Source organism: Eremomyces bilateralis (assembly GCF_010015585.1).
Source record: "Eremomyces bilateralis CBS 781.70 unplaced genomic scaffold P152scaffold_1, whole genome shotgun sequence".
NCBI lineage: Eukaryota > Fungi > Ascomycota > Dothideomycetes > Eremomycetales > Eremomycetaceae > Eremomyces > Eremomyces bilateralis.
Genome location: NW_022985067.1, coordinates 677,895 through 690,775, shown reverse-complemented (window position 1 = coordinate 690,775; position 12,881 = coordinate 677,895). Strand labels below are relative to the sequence as shown.

Here is a 12,881-nt window from a genome sequence, read left to right as displayed (position 1 = left end):
CCGACATGCGTGTCTCAGTCACGAATTCACCATTTACGTCTTCGAACTAGGCGGTCCTCTGTCGCAAGTCCTAAAGACCATTAATAGTATCTTTATAAATCCTTGAGAATCATCTGAAATACTGCAAACTCCATCTTCACCCAAGTCATCGCTTCTGATTGTCTACGATGGCGTTCTCACCGCTCCTCTCCCCGTCCCCAAATCCCATCCCCTCAGAAACTACCCGCCAAGTCCGCGGTTCCTTCGGCCTGGCCGTTCTGCGCGATCAATTCGCTCTTCCCACCATAATTGCCATCGGCGCTGTTCTCCAGAGCATCCTTACTCTCATTCTTCCTCTTCGCGTTGCCCTGCTTCCCGGACTCGTCTGGCTGACCTGGGCCACGATCGACACCGTCGCCCAGACGAAGGGGTGGAAGAAGAACGAGTACTTGGAGAATGTGGCGGTGGGGAGGAAGACATCCGCGCAGGTGCCGAGCGCTGGAGGGCAGTTTGGGGATAAGCCGTCGGATGGAAGTGTCGTGGTGCTGCTGCTGGGGGTAAGGATAAATCAGTACGTTCGCCCCATTTTATATCGGTACCTGTAGGCATCGCATTGTGCTGACGAGTAGTGGATAGCCCGATGGGCGTTTTCTCGCCGAACGGAAAAAAGATTGGCGAATATTTCGCCGAGATGGGAAAGAGTCTGGAGAGTAAGTTCATGATACCCGCGGACATGAGGTGGACAAGTCTAAACTTGCGGATAGAGGAAATGGACAAGTACGGCATGCTCGGCTCTGGTGCCTGGCTGGGCGGTGGAGAACGATCGACTTCCAACGGTATAATGTACCTGTATTACTTCCGGGACGTTGAGTAAGGCATTTCTCTATCCACCACGATGATACCACAACTGACAGTTCCAGGGGTGTTCACAAGTTCGCCCATGACCCAATTCACCGTCGTGGCTGGGAATGGTGGAACAAGATCGTAAAAGAAGGGACCGCCGACTACCTTTCGATCTGGCATGAGGTCTATTCGGTGCCATCGGGCAATTGGGAGAGTGTTTACATCAACTCGCACCCTGTTGCGCATGGTAAGTGTTATGGTCTAGAAAAATGCGAGAGGAGCAAGGTTGCTGACATACCCAAGGTGCTGCTCGATATAAGATCCCATCCGAAAAGCCGGAAGGCAGGGATATTTGGGTTAATCCTCTGGTAGATGCTAGCCGAGGGGTGCTGAGAAGCAGTGCAGGTAGGATGTCGAGGTCCAATGGGAAGGAGCATGAAAAATACGGCGATAATCCCTACGCTGTCTGATCTTTTTTGCGAGGCGAAACGCGTTATTGTTAGGATTGGAATAATGAAGTGACGAGCTAGCTCATTGAGCATATTGGAGGAGCTCGGTGCTCAACTCAATTTCCTATTTGCCGTACACGCCAAATTCACACCGGCGTGTCCTTCACACCTGATCTTTGAACATGTTGAATCCTCTTTCGGACCCAGATAGGACAGCCCAGACATCCCGTCATGTTATTCGTCCATCATTAGCATTATAATCATGCTATCCTATAGATTTGCCTTGAGCCCCTAACAGATAGAAATCTCCCATCTCATGGAACCCTCCAGCCATAGACAACCATAGGGAGGATTACAATCAACCAATAACCATGGACCCCCAAGGCTAAAAGACGTCGCGAAAACCGTAGAGATATGCGACCGCACAGGTGTTGCACCAAGAAACGTTCGATGACGAATCAGTGGCCGTGAACAAGGACCTCCTTGTGTCGAGCGAGGAAATCATTGGAACCAAACCCCTATCACAACTGTAAGAAGCTAATCGGGGGGTTCCATTGTAAGAGAGCACCAAGACTTACGTAGATTGGCGTGCCCATCTGTAAATATCGCAATCGAGAATTAGCCATCATCTGCCGCATCACATGAACCTGGAAGAATCGGCTTACTCTCCTCAGCGCGTAAACCACCTAGAATAGCAATTGTCAGTCATGTCAATCTCGAAAATAGGACCGGTGCAACTCACATCTCGGGTCATGACAGTTTTGCGATTCTTGTGGTCTATTATTAAGTCAGATAGTTCATTTGTCACTCATAACCGTTCTTCGTTTCAACAGCACGTACCAAGAAGGATCGTGATGTTTTTCAGTGTCTACATAGCAAGTTAGTCGGACACCATTATTCAGCGAACGCGCTCAACAGTAGACTAGGATGGATGGGTAACAAAATGCATACCTCGTGGACCCTGATCTTGATCACCTTGCGAATCTCATCGTAAATCGTGGCCGAAATGCGTCGCACTCCACCGCGACGAGCCAGTCGACTAAGCAGAAATGGATATTAGTTTCTGGATTTCATATGGATCATGATGAGATCGCACGCTGCTCCTTACCGAATGGAACCCTTCGTGATGCCTTGGATATCGTCGCGTAAGATACTGTGAAGTGAGTGGTTTGGTTAGCCGCGATTATACGGATTGGTATAATTAAAGGGTCAACGATATACCAATGTGGAGTTCAGCGCTATCATGATCTCACCTACCGGTGTCGGCGAGGGACAGCCTTTCCCTTCCCCTTCCCTTGCCCGCCATTCGATCGGAAAAGCGAGCTAAAGGTGGCCCGACGAAGGTTATTCTCATTTAGTCTCGCCATGGTCGTCCGTGTGATTGTGCTGTTTCTTGAGGCGAGCAGACTGGGAGAATGCGGTGTCTGGCCCTGTGATAAAGGAGGTGTGGAGAGAGATGGATGGGTGGTAGGTATTGGAGTTAATCATAATACTTATATCATTCGAAAGTGAAGTGAAACGCGCTGGCAATAGAACATAGCCCACGTTCACTTGTTGTCTGTTGATGCGTGGGAGACGCAGCTCATGTGCAGATTGAATTCACATAGTAAGCATGATTCACATGTCAATAATACACTTGACCATCTAAGATATTGACAACTGGTTGGCTAGTATCCTAGTAGTTTCATCTGTAAAATCGCAAAAACCAATGGAACTAAGGTAAGTGAATTCACAAAGGCTCCAGATTGAATGATCGCATGCCGGGCTACTAAAACAAAGAGTGAAGGTCGGAATGCACTAACCGCTTTGGGACGTCGACCATGACACTCATTAAGTCATTAGTCTCCGCTCTGCTCTCTAGTCACCTCGTCGCGTCCCCATCCTACATGTGACGCTGGAAGATATCCCCATGATGAAAGAGAAGCCAATGACGGTGAGCAGTGCGTTTGCTAGCTAGGTATCACTGCTAAACAATGGTTTCGGACGGCCACAGCTGGATCGAACTCCAGTCGACGCTGGACGCGTTCCCTTGGTGCCGCATTTGGAAAGGGTTGAGGATACAAGTATCCGCGGACATCACTCTAAACATCTCAATCGGGTTGGTACCGTATTTGCCATGGCAATGCGATGAGATCTTTGTCGCATCAATGTTTGTGGCAGCATTTCTAATATACACGATAATATCTCGAACCACAACAAGAGACCACAGTTTTTGAGCTGCGAGGTTCCTATTCCTCCACTGCCGGTGCCGGTGCCGGTGCAACAGGCTCTCGTGCGTACACGTATGTTGCAAGCGCCATCGCTTCGGCTCCCATTTCATGGTTATTGGAATCGGGCCGCCTGGAGATGAGTTAGCAGAACGAACTGGGCAACTGGCAGATCGAGATTCTGAACTCACAGTCGGTGCTTCGTTAGGTCATATTCCGCAGACATACTGAGGATGTCCCCCTTTGACACCTTTACGGCCTTCTCACAAGGTGTATATGCTGTGATGGTCTCCCATGCTTCCCCGCCGATCGCAGTCGTACCTTCGCCGTCACCGTAGACGGCGTCTGAGTGGCATACCAGTGTTTTATTACGGAACACTTCGATATTTATACCCCCATCGTGGAGGTGAGGGGCTGGTTGACATGTCAGCTTGATATGCTTGGCCAAGGAAGTAGATTAAGAACTGACTAAAATTTAGAAGGTATCCGTCTGCGCCGACGATAAAGTCATTCGAAGTATAGGAGACCGCTTTATCAGCTGGTGGATCTGGATTCACAGTTAGCATGTTGACCAACGATACACAAGAGCTTGGAACGAACGGAATGCCAGTCCACGACTGCAGCCATCGATATTCAAAGCTCCACCACCGACGTCCAAATAGTCCGGCTCACGAGGCCCCTCGATGTATTCGATATCGACTGAGAACCAGACATCCTTATCGTGGTTGTCATAATTTATCACTTCTGCCATGAGGCCGAACTTGTCCTCCTCGCCGATGTAGAACCCGCTCTTGACTGATGGGTCCTTCGACGCAAACACCAGTGGAGATGCATCTTCTCCATTCCCGACTAAGATGGATATTGGAGGGATTTTAGAACCCGGTGGCGCCTGGCGCTTGCGTCCATGAGAGTGACCTTCGCTCTGCCCTGGTGGGCCACTTGCAGTCACTCCTGGCGGTGGACCACTGCCTGCGAGGGCTGCACCTTGGCCTGCGAAGCCACCTGCATTCTTAATACCGTCGGGGCAGACAGCTCCGAGGGGTAGACTGACTGCCGGACGCCCGATATCAGCAAAAAGGATGTGATGCGTATACACTCCGAATTGAATATCCTGGCGGGAGCCATTCGCAAACGACATTTGCCCCTGGGCTTCCAGTACCATACACCCATTGCAGATACCGCTCAGTGCCGCGCTGACAACATCACTGCTTGGATCGAGCTTCAGCCCATTCGGTTTTCCGTGCGTGCTCTAGGGAATGTCAGTTGTTGGGGATGTGCAGATCACTGTTGGTTGGCACTCACGTTGGCGGGCTGGAGTTTGAACGGTCCCCATACTTTGAGTTCACGCTTCGCTGCCGGGTCGTGTTGTGGCTTCAGCTCCTGGTTTAGGATCGGGGCTTGGACGGCACCACCGACGCCGAACAGGGATAGAAAGTTTCCAAGTTGGCGAGAGACTGTGTGTGACTTAGTCGAACCATCCAAGAGGCGAGGGGAAGTGGCTTACCAAGATTCGGAACGGCTGCAGAGCTAGCAATGGCCGCGACTGATAGGACTACGAAGGGCTTCATGGCTAATGCAGGGCTCACTCAATTTGAACTTCAAAAGCCAGGCAATTTGGGAGGAGGCGCACAATGCTTATATATATATAATCATATCTCGATGTCTGCCGTCACAGGAGTCGAAAGAATATACCGTTCACTGGGTCCGAGTTCAATGTCGAGCGAAAACGAGCAACCGTAATAGAGCTAGGGTATCTAGGAACTCAATTCAAGGGAATTAATTGTTCCACAAGGGGGATGGTTTGTTTAAGCTTAATAAAACCTTAATTATACAACAAAGTTGATTGGGGCACGCTATACATAGATTGGCCTTGAGGATTGTTCGCTTTAGGAAAAGCGAATGACTGACCAATAATGGTGTTTGCGCATTTTAATGTGCAAGTGAAGAGGAGAGTATACGCTCCAAACCCTTTAGATAAATTGACTTGGCACCAGCGGAATAGGTTTCAATACCTGTACAATTGTTTGGTCATTCTGTGCGGCCACTTAGCCCTATGTCACGGATTTAGAGCCAAGGAAAATGCCTTTTATTCGATTGGATTGCGAGCAGTGAACAGGAGGTAACTTAGAAAGAACAATATGTCTATAGACCGGAGCTCGTTCCTGCATATTTACCACTATATAGCCAATAATTGGGGGACAATATCAGTTGCAACGAAGCCAGACAACTCTTCCTATTTGCAGATCAATCGAACTTGACAACAACCTTGCCGAAATGCTTCTGATCCCACATGTGCTGATATGCCTCCTTCAGTTGATCGAATTTGAAGATCCTCTCGTCGACGATTGGTTTGATGTTTTGAGACTCGACCGCCGCGTTCATATCCTCAAATTGGAGGCGTGATCCAACCAGCAATCCTCGGATAGTGCACTGGTGAGTTAGCGCATTGAGAAATCCGGGCTCGTTCTGCGCTACGACCCCCCCCAAGAAGCCAATTATAGTGATAACACCCTCGATCCTCACGGCGGCGAGGGACTGTTCCATGGACTTTGGGCCGGCAACTTCAATCACCTAGATCGAGTCAGCACCTGACTTCCTAGTCCAGGCTCGGAAAATGCGGGATGGTGACTTACATGGTCAACGCCGACCTTGTTCGGGGTCAGATTCTTCGCTGCTTCGCCCCAGTTGGGGTTCTCCTTGTAGTTGAGGATGTGGTCCGCGCCGAGCTTCCTGAGTCGCTGGGCTTTTTCTTCGGATGAGGTCGTTGCGATGACGGTGGCGCCGGCCGCTTTCGCGAACTGCAAGCGTATATAAGCATTAATCCACCCGAGGGAGACCATGGAATGCGTACCTGGACGGCAAAGAGGCTGACACCGCCAGTGCCCTGCGTCAAAACGGTGTCACCCGGCTTGATCGCCCGGTCTTTCATACCGAACAACGCGTTCCAAGCAGTCACACCAGCTGTATTTCCATTAGTGTTTAAACCTCCAGGCGAATTCGAGATTGAGCTCACCGCAAGTCAGCGTGCTAGCTTCCACGTCACTCAAATTACTGGGCGTCTTTAGAACCCCATGTTCCGAGAACACGCCGTACTCTCGAAGGGTACCGTCGGCATTACCCCCGAGCGAACCATTGTAGATCATGTCGTCTGTCAGCCGTCCGGCCAGATGTCTTTGGTTGAATAGCGTGACAACACGATCGCCAGGTTTGAACAGCCGGACACGCTTGCCCACGGCTTCGACGACGCCGGCACCATCGCTTCCTGGGACAACGCCTGGATTCGTCGGAAATGGATATTTTGCCTAGGTACGAGATGTCAGTCGATCTATAGAAACGAAGTCTCCGTGTCTCGAGAAAGTCCACCTTGGAGATGATAAGATCACGGTAATTCAGAGAAGCGGCAGTCACTATGAGGAATTAGTCACAATTCCACGAAGCTGCCAATTTGACACGCCTACTTACGTCTGACGAGGACTTGATCATCTCCACATTCGGGCACCGGGACTTCTTCCAGTTTCAGACTGTCGAACCCGTTGAAATCGGGCAACGACCACTGCTTCATGGATTTTGGAGCCATTGTGAACGAGAATCTGTGAGATGGATAGAACGCTTGTGTTGTAAACGTCAACTGAGTTAATTCGCGCTTTTCGAAGACCGCTGAAGTTCTGCAGCCCTTTTATATTCTGACATGATCAATTGTATTGACGATATGGGGGCCGGCTGTCATGGGTCCGATCATCATGATGCATATCATTAGTCTCTATACCACTTTGATTTCCAATGAACCCCAAGCCACTCACGAACTCGGGGATAATTACGGATCCGCGAATGCTCATGGTTGTATCGAATGATCGGCACTCGGTACGTACCTAAATATTTGAACAGGTTAAATGGGGATATGAATGCTTACAGACCGATTGCAGTGGACAACAACAGGGAGCGGAGTACGAAATGATTGTCGTCAGGCAATAAGGTCTCAACAGATTCGATGATGTCACTCGTGGATTTAGTTCGGTTGAAGTTCGTGCTTAGCAATTAGGATCTCTAGGTGCTGACTACTGTGATGGCCTCGCCTTCTCGCGTTAATACGGCGTTATCGGTTACTGGTCGTCGGCTTTTCAGTCTTCATGCGGCATAGCCTGCACAGACGGGTTTGTCTTTGCATGACTAATGTTCGGTGGCGTGGACGCTGGGATTTGGGAGGCATATTGATGTCCTCGGCTCTGTGGTCGGATTGGAATAACCGGAGCTCAGGGGCTAGCGCGACGAGTTGCCACAGGTTGAATGTATTAGAAATTCACGACGGCACATCCTTAGGTCGTATGAGGAGAATGGTATCATTGGAAACAACTAGTTATTATGCTCCATGCAAGCGCCGTTATTCAAATGCAGAAATGTACGCGATATGCTCGCATGCTTCCTCCCAATGCAATCATGACGGAAATCATAATCCGCTCATTCCTCGTCGTCTTCTTCCACTTCAGCCGTCTGTAATATCGTTAGCACTGCATCCCATCATCGTGAGTAGATTGAAGCACTTACATCTTCATGGAAATCCCTCCCTTCTCTCGTTGCCTTAATATACCCGGCCCGGACGCACCAGTCGCCAAACCGCTCCCCCTCCTCCCGCTCCTTCGCGTACTGCTTCATCATCGGCCTCAGGATCTCCAGGATTTCGTCCTCCTTGATGCTGCTGCGGTACAGCTTGTTGAGCCGCTGTCCATGGTACCCGCCGCCCAGGTACATGTTGTACGCCCCGAACGCCTTGCCCACAAACGCCACCTCCGCGAGCCATGGTCGTGCGCAGCCGTTGGGACAACCTGTCATGCGCATGACGATGCTATCTTGGCGGAGACCCGCCTCCTCGATCGTCGACTCGAGCTTGGTAATCAGCTCCGGGAGGTACCGCTCCGATTCCGCCATCGCAAGACCGCAAGTGGGGAAGGCAACGCATGCCGAGCTGCTCAGTCGTAGGGCGCTAAAATCGGTGTTGTCCAGCTTATATTTCTTCAGCAGCTCCTTCATCACCGGGACGTCTTCGTCTGCGACCTTCGACAGGACGAGATGCTGGTTGGGAGAGAGGCGGAACTCGCCCTTATGCACCTTCGCGACCTCGCGCAGCCCGGTCTTCATCGGGAACTCGGGCGTGTCTTCGATGCGGCCGTTCTCGATGAAGAGCATGAAATGGTTGAGGCCGTTCTCGTCCTTTTGCCAGCCGAACGTGTCGATGTTGCTCTCGAACTTGAATGATCGCTCGGGTTCAAACGCCTTGCCCCAGATCTCCTCAACCTTGGACCGGAAGACGTCGACGCCCAGGTCATCGATGGTGTACTTCAGACGGGCGTGCTTGCGGTTCTTGCGATCGCCGTGGTCGCGCTGCACGAGCATGATCTTCTCGCAGGCTATGTGGGTGTCTTTTTTCGCGACGTAGCCCATCATGCGGCCGATTTGCGGATACGTTTTCTTGTTGTTATGCGTCGCGCCCATTCCTCCTCCAGCAGTGACGTTGAACCCTTCCAGGCTGCCGTCTTTGCCTTTGATGGCGATCAGGCCGATGTCGTGGGCATACACGTCGGTATCGTTGTGGGGTGGCACAGCAATAGTGATCTTGAACTTTCGAGGAAGGTAGGTGGGCCCATATAGCGGCTCGTTGTCCACGACCGCGTCTCCGGCAACTAGCGTCTTCTTGTCGTCTTCATCCTTCAGCCAGATTTCATGGTACGCAGTCGTATTCGGTAGCAGGTGATCGCTGACACGCTTCGACACTGCGTGCACTTCCGCATGGAATGCGGATTGATCAGGAATGACGCTGCACATGACGTTCCTGTTCACGTCACCGCAGGCCGCAATGGTCGTCATGAGTGCTCGGTTGATCGCTTGCATGGCCGGCTTGAGCTTGCCCTTCACCACTCCGTGGAATTGGAAGGTTTGTCGCGTGGTCAACTTCATCGTCTCGTTACCGAGCGTCGTCGCGATATCATCCATTTTGATCCACTGGTCGGGAGTAGCGACACCACCCGGTAGTCTGCATCGGATCATGAAGGAATATGCGGGCTCAAGACCCTGAGCTTTCCTCTCGTCTCGCAGATCTCGGTCATCCTGCATGTAGGTGCCGTGGAATTTTGTGAGCTGAGAATCGGAGGCACTGATCGCTCCAGTGGTCGGATCGTTCAGCCCTTCCACGATTGTGCCGCGCAAGAAATTGCTTGCAATCTTGATGTCTTCATTGGTGATTGGCGGAGGCTCCTCCGGCAGCCCCTCGACGTTCGAAACTCCTAATGCTTGCCATAGCTGGGGCTCCCACTCTTGATAGCCGGTTTGGTAGGCATCAGGGTCTTGATCGTCTCCAAGACCGCAGTCGACCAAAGGCTGGCCACCCAGAGCGAGAAAACGCGTGTGAAGGTCTTTACCCGGCTTGTTGTAGTAGATCTTATCTTGCTTTCGGGGCCAGTAATGCGAGTCTCCCAAGCTGAAGACGGCAAAGTGGACATTGACAAGGTCGATATCGGTGGAGTTCTTGACCGCTTCCCAGAACGACCGTCCATTCTGCGGGAACTCTCCCTGTCCGGCAGTGCTGGTGACCAAGACAATGTTTTCTTCAGTCGAGATATCCTCAATGGGGTAATCGTCCATGGCCATGGCGATCGTCTTCAAGCCGCGAGCCTTGCCTCGGTTCGCGAGCCGCTTGGCCAAGTTCTCGGCATTCCCGTTATCACTGGCGAACAGCACGGTCATCGGAGCTCCGGCGAGTCCCTCCAGCAGCTGAGCATATGCATCCTTCGCCTTCCGCTTCTGCAGCGCCCTCACTTCCTTTCCATAATCCTTGTTTAGGGCCGGTGCGAATTCCGGGTGCTTGCGCATGACCTGGCTCATATGCTGATCTCGGCGCAAGAACTCCTTCAATTCCTGCTTGACCCGTTCGCTATCCAAATGGAAGTTAGGCTCGCTGTTCTCTTCCGCCTTGGGGTTCCAGCGATACAACGGCCAGTAGCCGATGTCGATCGCTTTCTTGGTTTCCTGCATGACGGTCAAGGGGCTCTCGGTTTCGCTGAAGTACGGCAAGTACGCCATCACAATACTCGGCCCATCGAACGAGTCGGCCTCCAACATGGCGCTGAGGACTTGAGTATAGCTTCCGTAAACGGCGACGGACGCAACATATGCATTCCCAAAGTTCATCGCATAGAGGCCGATGTCTTTCTTCCTTCGGGATGCATCGGCGGCAGCCTTCTCTGAGTAGGGCGTGGAGTCAATGATCAACATGTTAATGTTGAGTCCGGAGGCGAGGACGTGATGCACGCCACTATTGGCAAGGTCGTAAGCCCAAGCATCCGAACCGATCAGCCAGCGGCTTTCATTGAGGAAGAAAGACTTTTGTGAAAGAAGATCAGAGGCAGCGGTAGACCCGTCGACATTGAGGCGCGAGAGGGTATCTTGTGCGACGGCAGGCAGCTTCTTAGGCTCCTGGCGAGCCAAGAGCCATTTTGAGAGCCAATCTTGGGGGGCCGAGGTGATAAAGGGATTTGCGTTCTTGACGAGTTGCTTGACTTTCTCGACGAAGCGTGCTTCTGCTTCCTGTCGCGAGATCAAGGAACCGAGACCAAACTCCGGGCTGTTGGACGTGGTTGGTTCTAAACCAGCAGTCGATTTTCCCAACCGGTTGGCAACATAGAGCCGTTCGGGGAACAGCTGGTCCAAGATCTTGAAGTAGGCGTTCTCCAATTCAGGTTGCTGGAGCTGTCCTGTTAGCTGCTCCTCGTTTGGGCCATCTGGCTGGCCAACGGTAAGATTTTGGATCGGAGTCTCTAGTGCGAGATTCTGGAAGATCCCTTTCAAAGCCTGCTGAGCGGTGGCCTCGGTGATATATCCAAGCTGATAGCCAACAATGCTAGGGTTCGCGGAGCCCGGAGTCCTGATCGTTGCGAGCACATCAAGCAGCAACGGACCCCACTTCGTCGTCTTCCGTCGGACCTGCTCCAGAACGGCGATCTTCTTCAACGATTTCGGAAGTAAATCAGCCAGGCTGAGCGTCAACCAAGGCCGGTATAACCGTGCGGTGATAATGCCGACCTTAGCGAACTGATCGGTCGAGCCCGCTGAATCGATAGCCTTGGCTAGAAGCGCCGTATCTGCGCCGAAGACAAACAGAGCGGCCTGGTCCCGGCTGGATCCCGAGTATGAGAAGGGCTCGTACGTCCGCCCGGTCAAATCGTGGATCGTGTCCCATATTTGGCCGATGTGCTTAGAGATATCATCGGTATTGATCGGGCGGGTGGACGCTGGCTCGATTGAAGTGGCTGCGGAAGAGATTGGCGCGCTGTCACCGCTGCTGTCTGCATTTGATGAGGAGGTCGCCGACGATTCTCTTGCGCTTGCGTTGTCCTGCTTTAGTCTTTCTGAGACAGCGGGATCCAGTTGAGAAGGAACGCCGGTGATGAGGGGCTTCTCTTCGCCGAAAACCGTCGTGGTGGCTCGCCTTCCTTCGTCGGCGTAGATTCCCCAGTCATCGGATTTCGCCGCTTGCCAAAGTCGAGCTCCATCGACATCAACAACACGCTTGACGAGCTCACGAGTCTCGTCTTTGATTTCATTATCCTGGTCAGTGGCATTGGAATTGAAGAAGTGGATGACGCCTTTCCCGGACTTGATCGCGAGAGCGTGCGCCGACACGGCCAGATCCTGCACTTCCTGGAGGCTCTCCGATTGAAGGAAGATGAATCCACATTGACGGATGGACGTGATGGAGGAGTAGTCGGGGTACTCGCCCGGCTCTAGCGAGACGTGGATGACGACCGGGTAGTGGGCGAGTTTGTAGAGGTAGGGGATGGCACGGAGGAGAACCGAGGACGTGGTGGTCACCGAGACGAGCTTCCCGCTTCGAATTGGATCGAATACGGAAAGTAGAGGATCCGCATTATGTCGTACCGACAGGATCTGAGTCATTCGTCAATATAGAAATCCTTTCAAAAACAATCATCAATGGACTTGCCTCGGGCGTGTCTCGTGAGACAATGCTCAGTAACTGTTTCGTAGCGTATTCTCGGAGATGCGAGGAGAATTCCGAATCCTGAGCTAGAGATGGTTGAACGGACACCACTGCATCGCTGGATAAGTAGGCGACTCGCGACACTGTATCTGTTAGCGATGGTTCTTCTCACGACAATTACTGTCTACGAAGGCTTCGCATTGCGGGGGAGCCATTGTGAAGAACAATAGAGGGGCGCAAACCACATACCAGCCTCTCCAGCAGAGGAGATGGAAGCCATTGTTCTCCAATGACTTGTGCAAAACGGAATTGCGACGCGGACATGCAACACGAATTCCGGGTTCAGAGAGTTGATGAGGAAACTAAATCTGCGATGGAAAATTGACTAGCACGTACGGTTATATTGTCGGCGTGGCT

General features: G+C 51.9%; 5 protein-coding genes across 5 annotated transcripts; 1 reads left to right on the top strand and 4 right to left on the bottom strand.

Annotated features, from left to right (window-relative positions):
* Positions 1-12: 12 nt before the first annotated feature.
* Positions 13-1,641, top strand: P152DRAFT_453646 (uncharacterized protein). Its single transcript, XM_033678419.1, has 5 exons — positions 13-550; positions 616-689; positions 744-849; positions 900-1,069; positions 1,126-1,641. Exons 1-5 carry the CDS (start codon positions 168-170, stop codon positions 1,290-1,292), a joined length of 900 nt encoding a protein of 299 aa, XP_033538666.1. The 5' UTR covers positions 13-167; the 3' UTR covers positions 1,293-1,641.
* Positions 1,642-1,729: 88 nt separating this feature from the next.
* P152DRAFT_469528 (histone-fold-containing protein) lies at positions 1,730-2,638 on the bottom strand (the record flags this gene model as incomplete). Its single annotated transcript, XM_033680907.1, has 8 exons — positions 1,730-1,789; positions 1,850-1,867; positions 1,937-1,957; positions 2,014-2,048; positions 2,112-2,139; positions 2,223-2,310; positions 2,380-2,424; positions 2,529-2,638. 8 exons carry the CDS (start codon positions 2,636-2,638, stop codon positions 1,730-1,732), a joined length of 405 nt encoding a protein of 134 aa, XP_033538665.1.
* Positions 2,639-3,499: 861 nt separating this feature from the next.
* P152DRAFT_478086 (uncharacterized protein) lies at positions 3,500-5,102 on the bottom strand (the record flags this gene model as incomplete). Its single annotated transcript, XM_033681630.1, has 6 exons — positions 4,983-5,102; positions 4,781-4,932; positions 4,079-4,727; positions 3,948-4,025; positions 3,670-3,892; positions 3,500-3,611 (listed from the first exon to the last, which is right to left on the bottom strand). The coding sequence occupies exons 1-6, from the start codon at positions 5,044-5,046 to the stop codon at positions 3,500-3,502; spliced, it is 1,278 nt and encodes a 425-aa protein (XP_033538664.1). The 5' UTR covers positions 5,047-5,102.
* A 480-nt stretch (positions 5,103-5,582) lies between these two features.
* P152DRAFT_453643 (alcohol dehydrogenase) lies at positions 5,583-7,383 on the bottom strand. The gene is made up of 6 exons (XM_033678418.1): positions 6,941-7,383; positions 6,842-6,885; positions 6,492-6,780; positions 6,330-6,439; positions 6,112-6,276; positions 5,583-6,049 (listed from the first exon to the last, which is right to left on the bottom strand). The coding sequence occupies exons 1-6, from the start codon at positions 7,053-7,055 to the stop codon at positions 5,723-5,725; spliced, it is 1,050 nt and encodes a 349-aa protein (XP_033538663.1). The 5' UTR covers positions 7,056-7,383; the 3' UTR covers positions 5,583-5,722.
* Positions 7,384-7,839: 456 nt separating this feature from the next.
* Positions 7,840-12,823, bottom strand: P152DRAFT_453642 (thiamine diphosphate-binding protein). Its single transcript, XM_033678417.1, has 4 exons — positions 12,714-12,823; positions 12,468-12,607; positions 8,021-12,412; positions 7,840-7,966 (listed from the first exon to the last, which is right to left on the bottom strand). The coding sequence occupies exons 1-4, from the start codon at positions 12,742-12,744 to the stop codon at positions 7,934-7,936; spliced, it is 4,596 nt and encodes a 1,531-aa protein (XP_033538662.1). The 5' UTR covers positions 12,745-12,823; the 3' UTR covers positions 7,840-7,933.
* Between the last annotated feature and the right edge of the window lie 58 nt (positions 12,824-12,881).